The 22086-nt window shown below is 54.9% G+C and overlaps 1 protein-coding gene across 2 annotated transcripts in view; it reads left to right on the top strand.

Annotated features, from left to right (window-relative positions):
* DNHD1 (dynein heavy chain domain 1) overlaps positions 1-22086 on the top strand; it is a 78463-nt gene that overhangs the window by 17712 nt on the left and 38665 nt on the right. For both annotated transcript variants that reach the window (XM_077341016.1, XM_077341017.1), the window contains exons 15-27: positions 21-148; positions 581-779; positions 955-1046; positions 1158-1371; positions 3681-3806; positions 4027-4124; positions 4216-7213; positions 7323-7467; positions 8484-8676; positions 14246-14549; positions 14649-16473; positions 16578-16801; positions 17024-17228. In XM_077341016.1, coding sequence (XP_077197131.1) covers positions 21-148; positions 581-779; positions 955-1046; positions 1158-1371; positions 3681-3806; positions 4027-4124; positions 4216-7213; positions 7323-7467; positions 8484-8676; positions 14246-14549; positions 14649-16473; positions 16578-16801; positions 17024-17228 — 6751 coding nt within the window. The remainder of the gene's footprint in view (positions 1-20; positions 149-580; positions 780-954; positions 1047-1157; positions 1372-3680; positions 3807-4026; positions 4125-4215; positions 7214-7322; positions 7468-8483; positions 8677-14245; positions 14550-14648; positions 16474-16577; positions 16802-17023; positions 17229-22086) is intronic.

Below are 22086 nucleotides of genomic sequence, written 5' to 3'. Positions count from 1 at the left end.
TGGGCTCTCTGCCTCCTTAGGAGAATGCATGGATGTCTCATTTGTCACTGGGAACCAGTGGATCATTGAGATACATTTGCGCATCTGGCAGCTCTTCCGCATTGTCTCCGAACAGATTATGGAATGGAAGTGCCTAGCCTTTTTCAAGGTAAGTGGACAGATGGGGTTTCCAAACAGAGATCTAGTGCAGCTGCATGCGGCACATGAGAAAAGGTGCTGGGAAGAGTGACCAGGGCTTTCCAAGGAGTTTCTGGAGAACATGGTTGGGCAGCTTCAGGAAACAAGATCCTGGGCTGGATGGATTGGTGGCCTGATCCCGTACCTTTGCTGCACTTATTTCCAGGAGGGGAGACATGCCCCCTCCTACCCTGTACACACAGTGACTGTGGCCTTCGCCCCCTGGTCATCAAGGCTCCCTCCTGTCCTGGCCGTGTCTGCCTGGGGCTCCCTCCCTCTAGGGCAGCTGCTCTGCCGGTGGAGGTGGTGTTGCTGGGGCTGGCCTTGCAGAGTCAGGAGCTGTGGGTGGGCCGTGTTTGCTGCTAGCAATCCCACTGGAGACCCTCTTCCCTGTTGCTGGCAGTTCAATGCTGTCCTGGCCATGGAGAAGGTGGACGAGTGGCTGAGTGAGGTGATCCGCATTGAGAGCAGCCTACCAGCTGGCCACCCCGTCCTCCAGTCCTGCCTGCGGGCTATCCAGAACCTGCAGAAGTACCTGCCCCTGCTGCGGAAGCTAGGGAGCCATTTCGTCAAGGTCGGCTGCTGGAAGGAGATCTATGCCGGTGAGGCTGTAAACTCAGGGAACCAGGAGCCCCTTTGCTTGCCCCCAGCCCAGCCTCAGGCGTGTGGTGGAGGGGCTGCTTTTGCTGGCCTCTTTCCTCCATTGTCAAAGGAAGAACAGATTGGGACGCCTTGGAGGGCCCTGGCCACTGACCTCAGCTGTGTGCTCTCTTCCAGTGATGGGGGCCAAGTGCCCCCTGAATATGCAGTTCACCCTGGGCCAGCTGCTGGCACTCCCCCTGTTAGAGCACAGTGACAGCATCTTGCGGGTGAGTGGGGAGTGGGTGGGTTGGGGCAGCTGACCCCCCCGTCCTCCTGTCACTGCTGCTGCTTTGGTGGGCTGCGCAGAGAGAGAACGAGATCCATCACCTGTCCCCCAGATTTACGCCTGTGAGAAGGGCCGCTATCGCTCAAGAGACACGCTCAATCGCCTGCAGAAGCTCTGGTCTGAGAAGCAATTTCGCCTCATCAACTTTATCCTTAATGTGCCTTATCAGCCTCAGGCTGACCGCTTCCGCCGGGCAGCTGGCAGCCGGCAGCGCCCGGCCAAGCAGGAATACATCTCCAAGGACAGCGGCACCTACATCTTGTCTGGTGAGCCCCTGGGATGGCCCTGGCCCCGGGGGATGCTTTGGCATGTCCCTTATAGAAGCTCTGGCCAGAACCCCCTGTCAGGCATGCCTGCAGTTGTTGTCCTGGTGACTTTTGGTGGGGTCTCCCACCAAGAGTCGTACAGAAAGCACCTAAAGCCTCCACATGCAGCCATCTGGGTGACCTTGGGCTCACCACAGCACTACTAAAGCCATTCTGACCAACCAGGAATATCAGGGCTCTCTTAGCCTCACCTACCTGGCAGGAAGAGCAGTGGGAAGGTGATTGGAAGCCGCTTGGAGCCTCCTTTGGGTAGAGAGAAGCAGCATATAAGAAGCAACTCTTCTTCTTCAGTAATCTCAGGGCTCTCTCAGACTCACCTCAAAGAATCATACATGACCTCCTGGGTCATCTAGTCCAACCCCCTGCACTATGCAGGACACTCACAACCCTCTTGCTCATCCACTGTCACCTGCCACCCCCTTGAGCCTTGACAGAATCAGCCTCTCCATCAGATGGCTCTCCAGCCTCTGCTTAAAAATTTCCAAAGATGCAGAACCCACCACCTCCTGAGGAAGCCTGTTCCACTGAGAAACTATTTAAACTTTCAGGAACTTCTTCCAGAAGTTTAGACAGAATTTATTTTGAATTAATTTCATCCCATTGGTTCTGGTCTGTCCCTCCAGGGCAAGAGAGAACTACTCTGCTCCATTATCTACATGGCAGCCTTTAAATACTTGAAGATGGCTATCAGATCCCCTCTCAGTCGTCTCCTCTCCAGGCTAAATAGACCAACCTTTCTTCATATGTCTTGGTCTCCAAACCCCTCACCATCTTTGTTGCCCTCCTCTAGACACACTCCAGTTTGTCTACATCCCTCATCAACTGTGGTGCCCAAAACTGAACAGGGTGTCACAGGGTATCTGTTGTGGGGAGAGGGAAGGGAAGGTGACCGGAAGCCACTTTGAGACTCCTTCAGGTAGAAAAAAGCAGCATATAAGAACCAACTTCTTCTTCTTCAGTAATCTCAGGATTCTCTCATCCTCACCCACCTCACAGGGTTTCTGTTGTGGGGAGAGGAAAGGGAAGGTGATTGTCAGCCGCTTTGAGACTCTTCCGGTAAAGAAAAGCAGCAACTAAGAACCAAATCTTCTTCTTCAGTAATATCAGGGCTCTCTCAACCTCACCTCCCTCACAGGGTGTCTTGTGGGAAGAGGAAAGTGAAGGCGACTGTAAGCTGCTTTGAGACTCCGGGTAGGGAAAAGCAGCATATAAGAAGCAACTCTTCTTCTCCTTCTCCTCCTCCTTCTCCTCCTCCTTCTCCTCCTCCTCCTCCTCCTCCCCCTTCCCCTTCCCCTTCCCCTTCCCCTTCCCCTTCCCCTTCCCCTTCCTCTTCTTCTGTGATATCAGGGCTCTCTCAGCCTCCCCTCCCTCACAGGGTGTCTTGAGGGGAGAGGAAAGCGAAGGAGAATGGTAGCCGCTTTGAGGCTCTTTCAGGTAGAGAAAAGCGGCATCTAAGAACCAACTCTTCTTCAGTAATCTCCGGGCTCTCTCAGTCTCACCCACCTCACAGGGTGTCTGTTGTGGGGAGAGGAAAGGGAAGGTGAATGGAAGCCACTTGGAGACTCCTTTGGGTAGAGAAAAGTGACATCTAAGAGCCCAGTAGTATTTCTATGATTCTATGATTTCAACAGACAAAAAACATTTATTGAAATAACTTAAACTTCATAGAGGTTTTTTTTTAATTTCCTGTAAAGATATCGAGGCCATTCTGCTTTAAAAATTGGGGCAGATTTCTGTTTTCAAGTGGTGTACATCCATGGGAGAGGATATGATAGAGGTTTTTACAACCGGGAGCCGTGATTCGTGGCCTGGTCTGGGGTGGGATTCAAGAGTCCCTCGCTCTTCTCTCGGTCCATCCAAGAACGTTCATGAGGAGGGGTGCTTGATGGAAGTCACGTGCATTTGTCTTAAAATAGTCTCTTTGCACTTTTCACAAACTTCACAGCTGCTGGCCAGAGAATGATCATTCCAGAAAATGAAAACCAGTGGCAGGGGAAACTAAACTAAAAGAGAATTTAGATCTAACTCAACCGCCCCCCCCCCCCCGAAGTCATTATCTTGCAAGGGCAACAGCACTGATTAATTTGAGAGTTGGGCAGCATGCTGCAGACGGTTGGCTTAGGCACCCTGTCCCCAGCCGAGGGGAGAGATCCTGCCCAGAGGCCAAGGTGGAGCATGCCCAGTGGGAGCCAAGAGGAATGCCCAGGAGATGACGCTTGCAAGCCAGTGGTCTCCTCCCCTCTCCTCAGACACAGCAGAGTTGAAGGCCACTGTGGAGCAGAGCCTCTTGACCCTCCAGAACATGATCCTGTCCCCCTACTCCTCTGAGCTCCGGGAGGAAGCCGTGAGCTGGACCTGCACGCTGCGTTCCTTTGGTGAGGCAGGGGGCTGGAGATGGGTGCTGGGCACACTGGGCACACTGGGCAGGGCAGGGGGGCGGGAGGCTGGCAGACGGCTGAGCGCACAGGGCTCCTTCCATGCATGTGGCTTGCTTCTGCCACTACGCAGCTTTTGTTTTGTTGGGCTACACTAATCACAGTAAGTTTCAGCTGCCCCCCTTCTTCCTCCTCATGCCATCTCCTTCTCGGCCAAAAGAGTCCCTCCTGGAGGCCTGGGTCAGTTGCCAGCAGAAGTGGATTTTCCTGAACATGGTGCTGTACGAGATGGACATCAGTCTGCCCAGCTCCCAGCTGGTGAGTCCCAAGTCGCCGCTGTGCTGGGCCAGCCCTTGCTCCTTTCCTGGGCGTACAGAGCTGTGCCCTGATGCCTTCTTTGTCCCGGCAGGAGTCTCGGTTCCAGGTGGTGGATGCACACTTCCGAGAGCTCATGCAGGTGACCTGCCAGGACCCGCTAGTGCTGTCCAGCGTACGGCCTGCCCTTGGCTCCAGCCGGGAGAGTGGCTTTGCAGGAGCCCCCTTGCAGCTGGTGCTAACGGAGGCCTCTGGGGAGCTGCGGGGCATCATCCGGGCCCTGGACTACGTGCTGGAGGCCACCCGCATGGGCTTCCCCCGCCTCTTCTTCCTCAGCAATGAGGAGTTGGTGGCCATGCTGGCCACGGCTGCCGAGCCAGCGAATGCTTCTGCCTGGACCCAGCGCTGCTTCCCAGGTGTGCGGCAGCTGCAGCTGCTGGTTCCCTCCGCCATCCAAACCCTCAGTGCTTTCACTGCCCGCCCTCCAGAGATCCAGGTGACGGGGCTGATGGGGGATCATGGTGAGAAGCTCAGACTGTGTAGCCCAGTGCCCCTTAGCCAAAAGGCTACTCAGTGGCTGTGTACCCTGGAACAGCGCATGAAGGAGACCCTCTTCCACAAGATGCAGGACTGCCTGGCCCAGCGGCTGGCCCTGCGGCCACAGCTGGATGTGGCCTTCGAAAGGCCTCCTGGGCCCACGGACCTGCCCCTGCACCTGCTGGCTGAGCACTGGACGAGCCTGGGCAGTGCCTTCCCTGTCCAGTGCGTCCTGCTGACCGAGGAAGCCCTTTGGCGCACAGAGCTGGAGGAGGCCATCTCTGAGTCCGGCCCATGGCCCAGCCTGGAGAGCAAGCTGGGCCTCAAGCTGGAGGCCCTGGCCCACTACATCCGCAACTACCGGAGCGTCCATACCTGGCAGCCGGAGAGTGACTCCCTGGGGGTCCTGCTGGGGGGGCTTCTCATCCTCACCATCCAGCAACGCGACACTCTTTCCCAGCTGCAGAGCCACAATGTGAGCTCCCCACAGGCCTTTGAGTGGGCCCGGCGCTTCAAGTACCGCCTGGCCCTGCGTGCTGAGAAAGCCAAGGCTGCCCGGGCCATCCTGGGCAGGTGGGTGGGCAGTCCCCCAGGCTGCTGGGCAGAGGTTCTGGACAGCAGCTTCCCATATGACTATGAGTACCTGGGGCCCAGCCAACGCCTCCTGGCGAGCCCCGCCCTCGACCGGACCTTCTTGGGCCTGCTGCTGGCCCTGGAGGACTTCCGCTGTGGCGGACTGCTGGGTCGTCATGGGGTGGGCAAGTCCCACACCGCGCAGGGCCTGGCCCACGCCTTGGGCCGCCAGCTGGTCACCCTGCAGTGCTCGGCCCAGATGTCCATCAGCTGCCTCAGCCACTACCTCTGTGGGGCCGTGCACGCGGGGGCCGTGCTGCTCCTGGAATCTGCCGAGCGGCTGGAGCCAGTCGTGCTCTCTGCCTTCAGCCAGCGCCTCGCAGACCTCCGCCGGCTGTGCTTGAACATGAGGGAGGGGCGGGGAGGGGCAGCCGGTCGCTCTCCCGTCCACCCGGGTTCTGCAGACTCGGACAGCGACGGCAAGGCCCAGCCAGTGGCTCCCATGCCCGAACTGGGTCCCGATGAGGCTCAGCCATACCATCCCAGAGTGGTGGGCAACATCCTCTTTGGGGGCCGACTGCTACGAGTGCGGGAGACCTACGGCTGCGTGGCCACACTGGGGCGCCTCCCGGAGCCTCTGCGCCTGGTCCTGCGCCCCCTGGTGGTTCTGCCCCCAAACCTGGCCCAACTTGCCGAGGTCACACTTCTAGCTGCCGGTTTCCGGGAGGCCACACGGCTAGCGGAGAAGCTGAGCACCTTCCTGAGCCTGGAGGGGGAGTTGGGCCCCGGGCCCCCAGCCAGCCGGGCTGCCCTCCTCCGAGAGGTGATCAGCAAAGCCATCAGCATCTTGTTCAGTCCAGGGCCACGAAGGGACCCCGTTCTGTCCTTGGCCAGGCCCTCCCCCCGGACCACCTTCTTCTTGGGGCTGGAGGAAGAGCCGGCTGTCGTGAAAGCCCTGTGCCTCTTCCCTTTGCTCAATGGCCCTGAGTGTCCGCGGCTGCACCACGTGTGGGACCTGCTGCGTGGCATCTTCCCCTCTGCTGCCCTGCACTTACCGGAGCCTCCAGCCCTCCCTCGGCTCCAGAGTGTCCTGATCTCTCAGCTCCATGAGGACAAGCTGCACGTGGAGCCCCAGCTCCTCAGCAATGCTTGCCAGCTCTTCCAGGCCCTGGGGAGTGCCCAGGGTGCCCTTCTGCTGGGACCCCCTGGGAGTGGCAAGACCACCACCTGGCAAGTGCTGGCCAAGGCTCTGAGCAGGCTAGCGGCCAATGAAGCAGCTGCCCTGGGTCGCAAAACGACCTCCCAGGGGGCCGCCACCGCCTCCTTCGTGCCGATCCACGCTGTCGGTGTCTGGCCCAATGGTCTGAGTGTGGCTGAGTTCCTGGGCAGCCTGGAGGAGGGTGTTTGGCGAGACGGTGTCCTCTCCAGGCTCCTTCAGCGGGCGGCCACCTCTGCCCTGGTGGGGGGGGTGGGGAGCCCCCAGCAGTGGGTGGTGCTGGATGGCAGTGCCAGTGGAGTGTGGCTGGAGCCCATCTCCTCGCTCTTCAGCCCCCGGCCCACTCTCAGCCTGCCCAGTGGGCAGAAGCTGCAACCCCCTGAGAGCATCAAGGTCCTTTTTGAGATGACTGATGCCTCTGGGATGCCCCCCTCCATCTGCACCCACTGCGCTGTCCTGCACTGCAGCGGCTCCGGCCTCTGGCAGGGGGTCCTGGCCTCTGCACTGGGCCCGCTCTACCACTCCTACAGCCTCACCCAGCAGAGCGTGACCATGCTGCAGGAGCTGGCAGAAGACATCTTTCCCCCAACACTGGTGTTCTTGCAGCAGGACTGTGCTTCCGCTCTGGTGCCCCATGCCAGCCCACGCAGCCCCGTGGTGCCGGGGGTCCAGGAGACCACCACTTTTGCTAGGGTCCTCCATGCCCTGTTGGAGCACCATCTGCGCCGGGAGACGATCCGGAGCACCCCTGCCCAGCAGCTGAAAGGTGAGCCGGGCTTGAGCTGAAGGGAAGCAGCCAGCTCTGGTGGCAAGGACCAGGTGGGGTGGGGTGAGGCCAGGAGGGGTCTCACGCCTTGCCTTGCCTCCCCTCCCAGCCTCCAAGAGCGCCTCCTTGGGAACCAGCACTTCCTCTTTTGCCACCCGCCTGGACGAGGCTGTCCCTGCACACCACCATGCGGTGGCCCAGAGCTTCTTTGTCTTTGCCTACCTATGGGGCTTCGGGGGTCACCTCCACCCCAGGTATTTCCATGCAGAGGGTGGGCTGGGAGGGAATGCATCCCCTGGAGGGGTAGGGATGGCTGCACAGAATGGCAGAGAGGCTGCCAGCCCCCCTCATGGGGGAAAGCAAGGCAAGTATTCTCTTGGAACCCCGTTCAGCACCATGCAGTCCTTAAAGCCCACCACCCTGCTGGGAGGGTGGGGGGTGGAGCTGCTGCCAGCTCCCTCTGAAGGCTCCCAACAGGGCCAGGTGTGTGCTGCCTTTCCCTTTTCTTCCGGCTCCCAAAGAAAGGCAGGTCTTTCTGCTGGCCCCTGTGGATGGTCAGGGGAAAGGGATTGCAACGACTCAGTTGGCCACCAGACATGGCGGTCTAAGGCTGGCATCGAGGGCCACCCTCCATGAAGTGATGCAGTTCCATAGACCGTGCAGACCCTCGTCCAAGAGGAGAAGGAGGCTGGAGGCAGACACATGCGAGTTTCCATGCGAGATGAATAAAAGCAAGACTCCAGCTGACTAAAGACAGGGGAAATGGCATGAGGATAACTCCCAAATGCTCATGGAAGGAAGGGGGGCTAGCCCCAAACCTAGAAGCAGACTTTGGTACGAGGGGTGTTGCATTCTGAGTCTAGAATTCCCAGCCAAGAGCTGCTGCCCTTTAGTGATGGAACTTCCTACCTGGCCTCAACCAGTGGGACTGTGAGGAGCAAGTGACAGGCTCCTTGGGGTCCAGGATTGGGGGCATTTCTGCATACCTCCCTCGGTGGTAGGATCCCAGGGCCATGCACTGCAAGCAGCTTTTGCTGACTTTTCCACGCAAGCCCTTGAGGCGTGCCAGAGAAGTCCCACGGCTGTTTGTAGCAGCAGCAATTCCGTTGTCCCCAGGTGGTTGAGCTTCCAGGAAGGACTCCCACCCACCTCCCCCCCCGCCCCATTGCCTGTGTATCACGGTGGGGCTGTCTTGCCGGGGCCGGGCATGAGGGAAGAGGGCATGAGGCCAGAGTAGCCCTCAGTGGCTTCCCCTTCTCTCTTTGTGCAGGCACTGGCCCCTCTTTGAGCACTTTGCCCGCCAGACCCTCCTCAGCAGCCGCTATCCCATCCAGCTTCCTGGTGTGGCTTCTGCCTTTGACCTCTGCCCACTGCCGGAGGATGGCACCCTGCAGCCATTTGATGGGCGGTACCTCTCCTGCCGGGTCAAGAACCTCCCTGCGACCTTCTGTGTCCTGCCACAGGTACAGCTGAGCCCTCTGCCACAGCATGCCAGGAGGAGCTTCAAAGTCAGACTGTCTCGGGGGGGGGGGGTCATTTCTCAGAGCTAGAAAATGCTGTGATAAGTGCCCCTCTATCTCACTGCCACAGGAGGGGGATCTGGGGTTCACAGGAAGGGAGAATGATGGAGCCCCCAGAGGCAGTCATTGTTGTGATGCCCAGGTGCGGACGGAGACAGCAGCTGTCTATGCTGCAGTTGTGGGCCAGCCAAGCAGAAAGCAGGATGTTGCTCTGGGTCTTTTTGTTTCCTCACACCTAGACCACCCAGTATCCTGAGGCGGCTGCAGTAAAAAAGGCAGCTTTTATGCTGGTCATAATTGAAACACAAATAAGACTGCCAATCATCCTCCCCAGGAGCAAGCGTCTTTTAATTTCTTTGCTGCAGTTCCCATCTGCAGTGATCTTGGAGCCCAGGAAAATAAAATCTGTCACTACCTCCATTTCTTCCCCATCTATTTGCCAGGAATTGAGAGGGCCGGATGCCACGATCTTTGTTTTCTTGATGTTTTCACTCTCCTCCTTCACCCGCATCAAGTGGCTCTTTAGTTCCTCTTCACTTTCTGCCATTAGAGTGGTATCATCTGCATATCTGAGGTTGTTGATATTTCTCCCTGCAATCTTGATCCCAATTTGTGACTCCTCTAATCCCGCCTTTCTCATGATGTGCTCCGCATGCAAGTTAAATAGGCAAGGCAACAGTATACAGCCTTGCCGAACTCCTTTCTCAATTTTGAATCAGTGATTCCATGCTCAGTTCTCACTTTTGCTTTGACGTTAACAAGAATTTAAAAAACTTCAGCCAATGCTTAAGTGCCAACATTCTGTTCACTTCTAGAACTTAGTGATTCTGCTGGGAGACTCCCCTGTTTTTTGTTTGTTTATTTGTTTTTTATCAGTTTTAAGATTGCAAATCAGAAATTCTTATATTCTATCCCCTTGATAGTGGACAAGAACACAAGCTACAGTAAGACAATATCTACACAAACATCTGCACCAGGCATTTCCGGAACTTGTCAAACATTTTTGATTAAAAGAAAGGGATTACTACTAATTACTACTGACTTGGGAATGTTCAACCAGGAAAAGAGGAGACCGAGAGGGGACATAATGACTGTTTATTTGAAAGGTTGTCACTTGGAAGAGGGCAGGGAGTGGTTCCCATTAGCAGCAGAGGAGAGGACACACAGTAATAGGTTTAATCATAGAATCATAGAATCATAGAGTTGGAAGGGGCCATACAGGCCATCTAGTCCAACCCCCTGCTCAACGCAGGACTAGCCCTAAGCATCCTAAAACATCCAAGAAAAGTGTGTATCCAACCTTTGCTTGAAGACTTCCAGTGAGGGGGAGCTCACCACCTCCCTAGGCAGCCTATTCCACTGCTGATCCAACCTATGGCTATGGCCACTAGATGTGCCTAAACACTTTGACCTGTGGGAAAAAACAGATGTAAAATAGGCACTAAGCCTTTCTACTTTCTCTGCATCTTCCGTTAGAGTTTGTCCATCCGCACCCAACAGTGGGCCTATTGCCTCCTTCACTTTACGTTTGCTCCTCACATAGCTGAAAAATCTTTTCTTGTTACAATGGGCTTCCCTGGCCAATCTTAGCTCACCTTCAGCTTTGGCCTTTCTTATGATTGATCTACAGTGCCTAGTAACCTGTAGGTACTCTTCTTTAGAGCTCTGTCCTTCCCTCCATTTCCTGAACATTTTCCTTTTCTTTCTTAGTTCCTCTTGAAGTTCTCTGTTCATCCAAATAGGCTTCTTAGAGCTCCTGCAGTGTTTTCGTCTTTCTGGGATAGTCATTGATTGAGCATGCAATAGCTCCTGTTTGAGTAGCGCCCACCCTTCACATGCTCCCTTCCCTTCCAGCATTGTCGTCCATGGTATGACACTCATCATGTCTCTGAGTTTATTAAAGTTTGCCCTACGAAATTCCAACATCCGCGTCTGGCTACAAGCTTCCTTGGCTCCCCATCTCAAAAGGAATTCTATGAGGACATGGTCACTTCCCCCTAGGGTCCCCACCTCCTTCACCTCATCCACCAACTCTTGCCTGTTGGTCAGTATTAAGTCCAGTATGGCTGAACCTCTTGTGGGTTCATCTACCATTTGATAAATGAAACTGTCAGCCAGGCAGGTCAGAAAGTTACATGACTGAGGACGCTTTGCAGAGTTTGTTTCCCAGCACACATCTGGGAAATTGAAGTCACCCATGATGACAAGGTCCTGCCGCTTGGATATTGTCTCAAGCTGCTCACAAAGTGCAGCATCCACATCCTCTCATTGGTCAGGCGGTCGGTAGCAGACACCAACCACCACACTGTTTTCCCCTCGCTTATTTTCACCCAGATGCTTTCCACTGTAGATATGCTCTCCTTCACTAGAATTTCCTGACAGGTAAGCCCTTTCCTCACATACAGTGCCACTCCTCCACCTCTTCGATCTATTCTGTTTTTTCTGAACAGTTCATATCCATCCACCATTACATTCCAGTCATGAGAATCATTCCACCAAGTTTCTGTGATGCCCACTAGATCATACCTTTCCATCAGCATGAGAAGTTCCAGCTCTTCCTTTTTATTGCCCATGCTTCGGGCGTTAGTATAAAGACAACTGAATCCTTTTTACTTTTGGTTCCCTATGAGCTGGCCTTGCCGGTTGGGCTGCCTCCGATAGTTTTCCTTCCATACACTCCCTATGTTGATCGTCTCCTTCCCCTTGTGGCTTTAGTTTAAAGTTCTCCTGATGAATCTCCCCAGGTTCCTGCCAAACACATTCTTCCCCAGTTTCGATAAGTGCAGTCCATCAGGTGCTAGTAGGCCTTCCTCAAGAAAGCCTATCCCATGGTCCCAGAAACCAAATCTCTCCTGCCGGCACCAACTACGCAGCCAGTGATTCACCTCCATTATCTTCCTCTCCCGACACATTCCTCTTCCCTTGACAGGCAAGATTGAAGAGAATACCACTTGTGCCCCCATTTGCTTGAGCTTCCTCCCCAATCAATCTCTAGGAGTGCAGCTAGATACCAGGAAAACATGTTCATATAGTTCAGGGAATGGGATGGCCCCTTCCCACTCTAGGATTCTGTGTCTAGTTCAGCTATGGAATGGGCTGCCTCAGGAGGTGGGGAGCTCCCCCTCACTGGCCGCCTTCAAGCAGGGGCTGGACAGATCCTTCTCCTGGAGGCCTGAAGGTGATCCAGTGTTGAGCAGGGGGTGGGACTAGATGGCCAGTGTGGCCCCTTCCCACTCTTGGATTCCAGGAGTCTAGTTCAGTAGTGGAAGGGGCTGCCTAAGGGGGTGGGGAGCTTCCCCTCACTGATGGTCTTCAAGCAGCGGCTGGACAGATCCTTCTCCTGGGTGCTTGAGGCTAATCCTGCACTGAGCAGGGGGTGGGACTAGATGGACTGCATGGCCCCTTAGAATCATAGAATCATAGAATCATAGAGTTGGAAGGGGCCATACAGGCCATCTAGTCCAACCCCCTGCTCAACGCAGGACTAGCCCTAAGCATCCTAAAGCATCCAAGAAAAGTGTGTATCCAACCTTTGCTTGGAGACTTCCAGTGAGGGGGAGCTCACCACCTCCCTAGGCAGCCTATTCCACTGCTGAACTACTCTGACTGTGAAAAACGTTTTCCTGATATCTAGCCTATATCGTTGTACTTGAAGTTTAAACCCATTACTGCGTGTCCTCTCCTCTGCAGCCAGCAGAAACAGCATCCTGCCCTCCTCCAAGTGACAACCTTTCAAATACTTAAAGAGGCCTATCATGTCCCCTCTCAACCTCCTTTTCTCCAGGCTGAACATTCCCAAGTCCCTCAACCTATCTTCATAGGGCTTGGTCCCTTGGCCCCAGATCATCTTCGTCGCTCTCCTCTGTACCCTTTCAATTTTATCTACGTCCTTCTTGAAGTGAGGCCTCCAGAACTTCACACAGTACTCCAGGTGAGGTCTGACCAGTGCCGTATACAATGGGACTTTTACATCTTGTGATTTTGATGTGATGCCCCTGTTGATACAGCTCAAAATGGCATTTGCCTTTTTTACCGCTGCATCACACTGCCTGCTCATGTTTAGTTTACAGTCCACAAGTACCCCAAGGTCTCGGTGTCATCTGCAAACTTGATGAATAGTCCCTCCACCCCCTCATTAATAAATATGTTAAAAAGTACCTGGTCGAGCACCGAGCCCTGAGGTACCCCGCTACTCACCTCTCTCCAGTCTGATGAAACACCATTGACAACAACTCTTTGAGTGCGGTTCTCTAACCAATTCCCTATCCACCTAACTATCTGAAAATCCAGATTGCAGTCCTTCAACTTATCCATCAGAACATCATGGGGAACCTTGTCAAAAGCTTTACTAAAATCCAAGTAAACAACATCAAACGAATTTCCACGATCCAGCAAACCTGTTACTTGGTCAAAAAAGGAAACCAGGTTGGTCTGACAGGACCTGTTGCAGAGAAATCCATGCTGACTTCCTTGGATCACCAAATTGTCCTCCAGATGTTTGCAGATCGCTCCCTTTAATATCTGCTCCATTATCTTCCCCACAACAGAGGTCAGACTCACTGGTCTGTAGTTTCCTGGGTCATCCTTCCTCCCTTTTTTGAAGATCGGAATAACGTTTGCTCTTTTCCAGTCCTCCGGAACATCTCCAGTCCTTAAAGATGTCCCGAAGATGATGGACAAGGGCTGTGCAAGTTCTCTGGAAAGTTATTTGAGCACTCTCGGGTGTATTTCATCCAGCCCAGGGGATTTGAACTCATCCAGTGCAGCTAAATGCCTCTCGACAACCTCTCTATCCATGTTAACCTGCCACCCAGACACTATCCTTTGGCTACGGCCATCTCTAGATGTGCCTAAACACTTTGACCTGTGGGAAAAAACAGATGTAAAATAGGCACTAAGCCTTTCTGCTTTCTCTGCATCTTTCTTTAGAGTTTGTCCATCTGCACCCAACAGTGGGCCTATTGCCTCCTTTACTTTACGTTTGCTCCTCACATAACTGAAAAATCTTTTCTTGTTACAATGGGCTTCCCTGGCCAATCATAGCTCACTCTCAGCTTTGGCCCTTCCCACTCTAGGATTCCAGGAGTCTAGTTCAGCAGTGGAAGGGGCAGCCTAAGGAGGTGGGGGGCTCCCCCTCACTGGCTATCTTCAAGCAGCAGCTGGACAGATCCTTCTCCTGGGTGTTTGAGGCTGATCTTGCCTTAGTATGGGGTGGGACTAGATGGGGCCTGTAGGGCCCTGTCCAAGTTTTCTAGATTCTGTGGATGGTGCCTTGATTTCACGGGCTGGGGCTCATGGTGGTGGGTAGAGGGGTTTCTGTTGCTGTCCTCCTGCTTGGGGATTTCCTAGAGGCAACTGGTTGGCCTCTGGGTGAGGCCAGGCTGGACCTGGGGGGGGGGAGCTCTGATGCTTCGAGCACATGAGCACGTCTAGGTGACGGTACTGCCTGTGTTCAGAGTCACTCTAGGCTGAGACCCATGTCCCTCCCTCCCTCCCTCCCTCCCTCTGGCAGTACGAGCGAGTGCTCTATGTTCTGGACATGCTCCTGGGCACCAACCAGCCGGTGCTCTTCGTCGGGGAGCCTGGCTGTGGGAAGACAACCTTTGCAGAGACGCTGGTCCAGCCGAACCACTTGTGCCCTCGAGTGAGCGTCTCCTTCATGCTGACAGCCATTCACCTGCGGCAGCTGCTCCTGAGGAAGGCCCGCGAGAAGGCCCGCGAGAAGGCCCCCTTCCCCTTCAGCAAGCCTGCTTGGGCCGTGGCCCTGAAGGGGCGCTGCCTGTTTCTGCTGGAGGACCTCCACTTGGCTCCCCTGGGTGAGTAGCAGCCTGGGGTGACCAGAGGCACCGGAGGGGGGTGGGGGGGCATGGGCCTTGCTCCTTTCACCTGCTCCTCCTCTCCCTCCTCCATGTCAGATGCAGGTCGGGGGACGAGCCCCGTGTTGGAGACTCTGCGCCAGGCCCTGACCCACCAGCAGTTCTATCATGCCGACACTCTGGAGCTGCAGCACTGCCCAGCCGCGGGCTTCAACTACCTGTGCACTCTTTCCGTCCCGGTGCTGGGAGCGATCCCCCTATGCCCCCGCTTGGGCCGGCTCTTCAGTGTGGTGGTGCTCCCTCCGCTGACAAGGGAGGCCCTGCTGAGCATGCACACGCCCACCGCCCTGGCCTGGCTGGAGAAGTTCCCGCTGCTGACTCGGCACAGTGACCTGGCTGCCGCCCTGGTGAAGGCCACAGTGGATGCCTACGAAGCTGTCAGGAGCCAGTTCCTGCCCTCCCCGGCCTGCTGCCTCACCCCCTTCTCCCTGGACAGCCTGCGGCAGGTGTTCAAGGGGCTCTGCCTGCTGCGGCCCCGCCCGGGCATCCACCTCAGCTCTCCCCTGGAGGAGCAAGGGGTCAAGATGCTCCTCAGCCGGCGCACTTCTTCGGGATCCCGCTCGGCTGTCGGCCCCAGCTACACAGTGGTGCTCAGCGTCCGTCTGATTGTGCGTCTCTGGCTGCATGAGGCCTTGCGCACATTTGGGGACCCGCTGCGGGGGGAACACCGCCAGGCAGCCTGTGGGCAGCTGCTGCTGGAGATTGCCATAGCCAATTTCTGTGCCAGGCGCCCCTTCCTCCATATCGTGCCCTCCCTTGGCACCCAGAGCACTCAACACCCCTCCCGGAGCCACGTTTCCTTCTACATTTCCATCTCCTCCAGATCATCTGCATGGGCACCCTTCTTGGAGGAGCAGGAGCAGGAGGAGGAGGACGGGTTGGAGCTGGAGGACCAGGAGCTCATCCCTGATCCACAGAACTTCCCAGGCCCCCCTGGCAGCACAGAAGAAGAGCCTCCTGACCCCTGGGACCCTGTGCTGCAAGCCCCAGCCCTGGCACTGGACCCCCCTGATTCTGTGGGAGTCCCCACTCTGGGGAAGCCGAAGAAGGAAAGCCCCCAGACGGAACCAGAGAGGGAGGAGGGGGAGCAGGAGGAGGAGGAGGAGGAGGAGGAGGAGGAAGGGGAGCAGGAAGGGGTGGGCAAGAGGCGTGGGGCATCTTTTGCCGTGCCGAGTGGCGACCGACGCCACCCTCATGAGCATCATCTGTCCTTCCACCACACTGGTGGTTCCAAGGCCAAGCGCCGCACATCCTGCAAGAAGGAGAGCTCTGGCCCCCTTCTCCCCACCCATCTGCTCATGCTGCCGGGGGAGCAGCCAAGAGACATTGTCTTCAGCAAGGAGCTGAGCCCCGCCAGCCATGGCCCGAGTGCCCATAACCCCTACCAAGAGAGGTTGTGGAGGGTGCTGGAGAGCCAGCTCACCCCCTTGCTGCCCCCTGGCTTCCTACTGCCTGCAGCAGTGCTGAGGCAACTGGTGCACCTGTGCCGCCTGCTCAGTGGCCCAGAGCTGCACGGTGCCCTAGTGGCCTTCCGGCGGAGCACAGGGCGTGTGACCCTGGTGACCCTTGCGGCTCAGGCCACCGACTCCCTGCTAATGGAGCTGCCCGGGGAGGCCGGGGAGGGGCAGGTGCTGGCGCTGCTGCGACTGGCCAGCTGGAAGGCTGGGGTCCAGGGCCAGCGGGTGCTGCTGCTGGTGCATCCTGGCCTGAGCCTGGGTCCCCTGCACCTGGTGCTGGCCCTGATGGCTGAGGGCACCTGCCCCGGGCTCTATAGCCCTGAAGACACGGCTCCCATCATCCAGGCCCTGCTACAGGAGCACCAGGCCATCAAGCGCGGCATGCGGGAGGACCTCATCCTGCATAGGTGAGTGGGGAGGGGCAGGAGTGGGCGGTCTCTCCCCAGGCAGCAGGCAAGGATATTTTGTGCCAGGCTCCAGGCACTCCTGTGGACTTCTTTCTCTCTTGCAGGTTCTTTCAGTTTGTGCGCAACAACTTGCATGTGATTCTACTGCTGGGGGCCCCTTGTGGGCGGGGCTTGAGTGGCCTGGGGCTGCCCCCCCTCACCACCACAGCCCTCTCCTACTTGCTGAGCAGCCTGAAGATCTACCAGGCCTGGAGCACCGAGTCCCTGGAGCAGGTGGCCACCAGGCACCTCCAGAGCAGGCTGACGCCGGGCCCCTGGTTTTCTTCTGGTGGGTGCCACTGAAGATGACGCGCTCCTGGGGTGGAGGCCCACCAGCACCAGGCAGCCTTTTCTGACACCCTCATACGATATATGCCTCTCATGGCAGGCACCAGTTTCTGCTCAGCATGGACACCCCAAAATTATCTGGGTGGGGGTGGCAGAAAATTGAGATCCCTGTCTCCTTTGCCCCCCCTCCTTGACTGATGGAGGCATTTCCATGGCCCTTTAGTGGCAAGCTCACTGCAGACCCACCAGAACCTGGCACAGTGCATTGCCAAGGTCGCAGCCCTGATCCACACCTCGGCCTCCACATACGGCACGTACCTGGCTGCCCGCCTGCCTCTCATCACTCCAAAGAGCTTCCTGGATCTTCTTGACACCTTTGTATGGCTCCTGCTTCACTTGAAGAAGCAGAATTGCAAGCACATGGACCAGTAAGTAGGATGCCCTCACCCCCCCCCCCACCCTGTCAGAGGTCAGATGCAGCTCTGCCTCAGGGCCCCGATCCCAGGTTCACACACGCACACACACGTGCACACAGAGCAATCTCCTCCACAGAAGACTGGGAGTTTGAGCCACAGTTATGACTCTGTCCAGAGGGCTGGTTGTTTTTGTGGTAGCAGAAGAGCAGTGGCTTGATTCCCCACTCTTACTCTTACTTGAAGCCTGCTGGGGTGACCTTAGGCCTATCACAGTTCTCTCAGAGCTCTCTCAGCCTCACCTGCCTCACAGGGTGTCGTCAGGAGAAGAAGGGAAGGAGATAGTAAGCCACTTTGAGGTAGAGAAAAGGTAGGGAAAAGGAGGGCATAAAGAGCAACTTCTCCAAGATACATTCATCTACACTGGGCTTTAGGCAGAAGAAAATTAGCTGCATCTAATGCAGATCTTGTTCACATGGGACCTATGTCTATCAATTTGTGGCCAAACCCCTGATTTCAGATATCTACTGGGTAATGAATAACAAAGTAAAAGAACGTCAACTTTGGCACTTCAAGGAAGGGAGAAAAAATTGCAGTGACTGGTGTTCTCTGGCCACTGTGGGGAAGTGCAGGCTACCTGCCTTCCCAACCTGAAGGTGGTTCTCCAGAAGCTGCAGGCTGTAGAAAGCACAGAGGAAGGCAGCTGGGCTGATGGAGGGACTGGAGCAAGGAGCAGCTATAGAATGGTGAGTTCCTGCATTGTGCAGGGGGCTGGACTAGAGGTCCCTTCCAACTCTAGGATTCTAGGATTCTAAAATCTGGAGCAGAGGGGAAAACAGCTGAGAATCCACAAGACAATCCGTTTTTTAAAAATTCTGTGTGGTGTGGAGACAATTTTTCCTCCCTCAGTCATGTTGATAGAACTTCTGAGTGCCCAAAGGAATTGATGGGCAGCAGTCGAGGTGGATGTAACAAGAATGTGGACTTTGTGACCTAGCAGTGGCTGAATGCCGCATCTGCTGGTCTAGGCAGTGTTGGAGCCACAGGAGGCTAGAGCTGGGTAGTCCACTCATGGCATTGGCCGTGGGAGCCTCCACAGCATATTTCTTTGAATGTGAGTTGTGAGGGTGTACTGGGGTCAGGCTGCTGCCTTCAGGTCCCCCCAGGAAGCCCCTTTCTGGCAACCATTGGAAACAGGGCCTTTGGTCAGATTCAGCTGGATTTGGCTTCCTTTGCTGACATCAATTAAGTTTGCAGCCATAGCAAGATGGTGACCGGCATAGTCAAATTTGTGAATCACTGTCAGATTTCTAGAATTTTAATGAAATCAATGTGAGAACCTTTGCATTAAAGAGAAAGGGTCTGAGAATGGATATGCTTTAATGCTTTCTAACACTTGTCCCATCCTTAGAGATGCTAGGGAAGGAGCAAAGGACAAGAACCCACCTCTGACGCTGATGTTCAACTCCAAGGCTATTAATAATAAGGCCTCTATTCAGCAGAATCATATTTTGCAGAAAGAAAAGTAGACCTAGCATGTGCAACCGAGACCTGGGCAAGGGAGGACGAAACAGTCACCAAGAAAGAACTGCCCACCCCCACCTCCCAGGTTACTCAGTCCTCCATCATTGCCCGATATTGGGTCATGGGGGGGTGATATGATTCCAGGATTTGAATGGGTTGGCCTAGGGTGGGGCACATTTGAGAACATAGAATCATAGGACCATAGCATTGGGGATCGATGGCCAAGTCCTGGCTCGGCATAACCAGTCGGTAGGTGACTTGCCCGTTGGTGCCAGAGTCTAGGTCAGTTGTGCTCAGGGCCAGGACAGGACTGCCAGCTGGGGTGTGCTCTGGAAGCAGCACCTGGAGGGGCAAGAGAGAGAACAGGGTCACAGAATGACAGAGTTGGAAGGGACCTCCAGGGTCATCTAGTCCAACCCCCTGCACAATGTAAGAACTCATAACTACCAGCTCACCCACAGTGATCCTAATTTCATGCCCAAGTGAATCCTCCCCACACCAAAAATCTCCAGAATCCAGCCTGGCCTGGAGGAAATTCACTTCCCATCCCACAGCAGCAATTACCAACTTCCTGGGTAAGCAGGGAAGGGCCACATGAGACAAACATTGGCACATCCCTTCCTGCCCACCCACTCTCCATCTGCCTCAGTTAATAAAACCAGCATTTCTGTCAGATGACTATCTAGCCTCTGCTTAAAAACTTCCAAAGGAAGAGAACCCACCACCTTCCAAGGAAGCCTCTTCCAACTGAGGAACTGCTCTATAACTATAAGGAACTTCTGGATGTTTAGGCAAAAATTCTTCTGAATTAATTTCAACCCATTGGTTTTGGTCCAACCCTCGGGAGCAACAGAAAGCAACTCTGCTCCACCTTCTCTATGACAGCCCTTCAAGTATTTCAAGTATATCTTGACTATCTAGCTAGGGTACCATCCACCTAAGGCACTGGCAAACACCCTGTTGAGGCAGCAGCAGCCCGGACAATCCAGTACCCCAGGATTCTTGACTTGGGAGACTTCAACATCCCTGCAGAGGACCCTGCCTCCAGTCAGAACCTGGACCTGGTGTCGTCTATGGAAACTGTAGGGTTCTTGCAGATTGTTGCTGGCCCCACACAACAAGCAGGCCACAACCTGGATTTGATCTTTGGTGGGCGGCTAGAGGTTGATCTGAAAGCAGTGAACCCTGTTCCATGGTCAGATCACTTTAATCTGAAGTCCTGGCTCCATACCCCACCCCCTCCCTATATAGACAGAGGGTGCATTTATGCCCTCCCGCATAGACTTATGGATCCAGTTGGATTCCTGAATGTTCTGCATGATCTGATGCCCCCCCCCAGTAACTTGTGGCTAGTACAACCAGCTGTTGGCAACCAGTAACACGATCACCTCTGATGCCGTCTCCCCCTTCATCTCAAGGCAGATCCCTGGTATGCTGGGGAGCTGTGGGGAAAGAAAGGGGAGACAGCGAGAACAAATTTGGAGAGAAACTCACGACAAAGTGGCAAGAACATCTCATAGAATCATGGAATCATAGAGTTGGAAGGGACCCCTGGGTCATCTAGTCCAGTGGTCCCCAACCTACGGTCCGCGGCCCAGTGCCGCCCCGCGAAGGCCAGGGCGCCGGGCCGCGGTTCCCTCTCCCCGCCCCCCCCACAGTAAAAAACTTCCCCAGGCTGCAAGCTTGCAGCCCAGGAAGCTTCTTACTGCGGGGTGGGGAGAGGGAATCAGGGCCGCGCACGCGACATGCGCGATGTGCGGCCAAAATCGCACATGCGCGGCCGAAATTGCGCATGTGCGCATGCGCGAAAGTGCCGTGCATGTGTGATTTTGGCTGCGCATCATGCTGCGTGGGCGGGGCACTTGCCTCGCCAGTCCCCAGCCGGAAAAAGGTTGGGGACCACTGATCTAGTCCCCTGCACTATGCAGGACACTCACAACCCTATCGCTCATCCACTGTAATCTGCCACCCATTTGAGCCTTCACAAAATCCGCCTCTCCATCAGATGGCTCTCCAACTCCTGTTTAAAAATCTCCAAAGTTGGAGAACCCACCACCTGCTGGGGTAACCTGTTCCACTGAGAAACTGCTCCATCAGGAACTTTTTCTGGATGTTTAAACAGAATTTTTTTTGAATTAATTTCATCTCATTGGATCTGGTCCATCCCTTCATGGCAAGAGGGAACAACTCTGCTCCATCCTCTGTATGGCAGCCTTTTACTTGAAGATGGTTATCAAATCATCTCTCCATCATTGCCTCTCCAGGCTAAACAGACCAAGCTCCCAAGGCTAAACATACCAAGTGAGGGCGAACCAGAGCAAAGTACAGCGGTACTATCACCTCCCGTGATCTGGACACGATACTCCATTTGATACAGCCCCAAATCCCATTTGCTTTTTTAACCACCGTTACACTGCTGACTCAATGTATGGTCTACTGAGACTCCTAGATCCTTTTCTATAGGACACTTATGAGATATTACGAGATGCTAGGGAAAGCGGCAAAGAGAAATTTCCACACAAGATCCATTGCATCCGAAAGCTCACACCCAGCCCAACCATTCAGGGTAATTGGATCTCTTACTGCCCAAATAATCCTCAGCCCCAGTTGGTAATAAGTTGTTAGGGTTTTGTGAGCTACTTCACACGTAAACACTTGTCTCTCCAGAACAACCTTCTGCCCACTGTTAATATAGTAGGAGAACTTGTGGCCCCTTTGCCATCTTCAGGAAAAGGTTTTAAAAACTTCCCAGGCTCACACAGCCTGAGGTGGAGTGGTTGCTAGATTTGATGGGGCCGACCACTTGTTGCCTTGACCCCTACCCCTCATGGCTCCTAAAAGCAGGCAGTGGGGAAATTGGGAGCCCCCTTGGGGAAATAATAAATTTGGCCCCATCCCCAGGATTGTTCCTGGGAGGCTGAAGGAGGCCTGAAGGAGGCCTTCCCTATGGAAGTAATTACCTACAACCTGACCAGCTACTGCTCTGCCTCACATCTAGTGAGAGGGGCAGCTAAAAAATCTAACAAAAAAAGAATGAAAGAAAGAAAAATAACGTGAAGAGGTTCAGCCATACCGGACTAAATACTGACCAACAGGCAAGAGTTGGTGGATGAAGTGAAGGAGGTGGGGACCCTAGGGGGAAGTGACCATGTCCTCATAGAATTACTTTTGAGATGGGGAGCCAAGGAAGCTTGTAGCCAGACACGGATGTTGGATTTTCGTAGGGCAAACTTTAATAAACTCAGAGACATGATGAGTGTCGTACCATGGACGAGAATGCTGGAAGGGAAGGGAGCATGTGAAGGGTGGGCGCAAATCAAACAAGAGCTATTGCATGCTCAATCAATGA

Source organism: Paroedura picta, chromosome 6 (assembly GCF_049243985.1).
Source record: "Paroedura picta isolate Pp20150507F chromosome 6, Ppicta_v3.0, whole genome shotgun sequence".
In the NCBI taxonomy this organism is placed as follows: domain Eukaryota; kingdom Metazoa; phylum Chordata; class Lepidosauria; order Squamata; family Gekkonidae; genus Paroedura; species Paroedura picta.
This window is presented reverse-complemented; position numbering and strand designations above follow the sequence as displayed.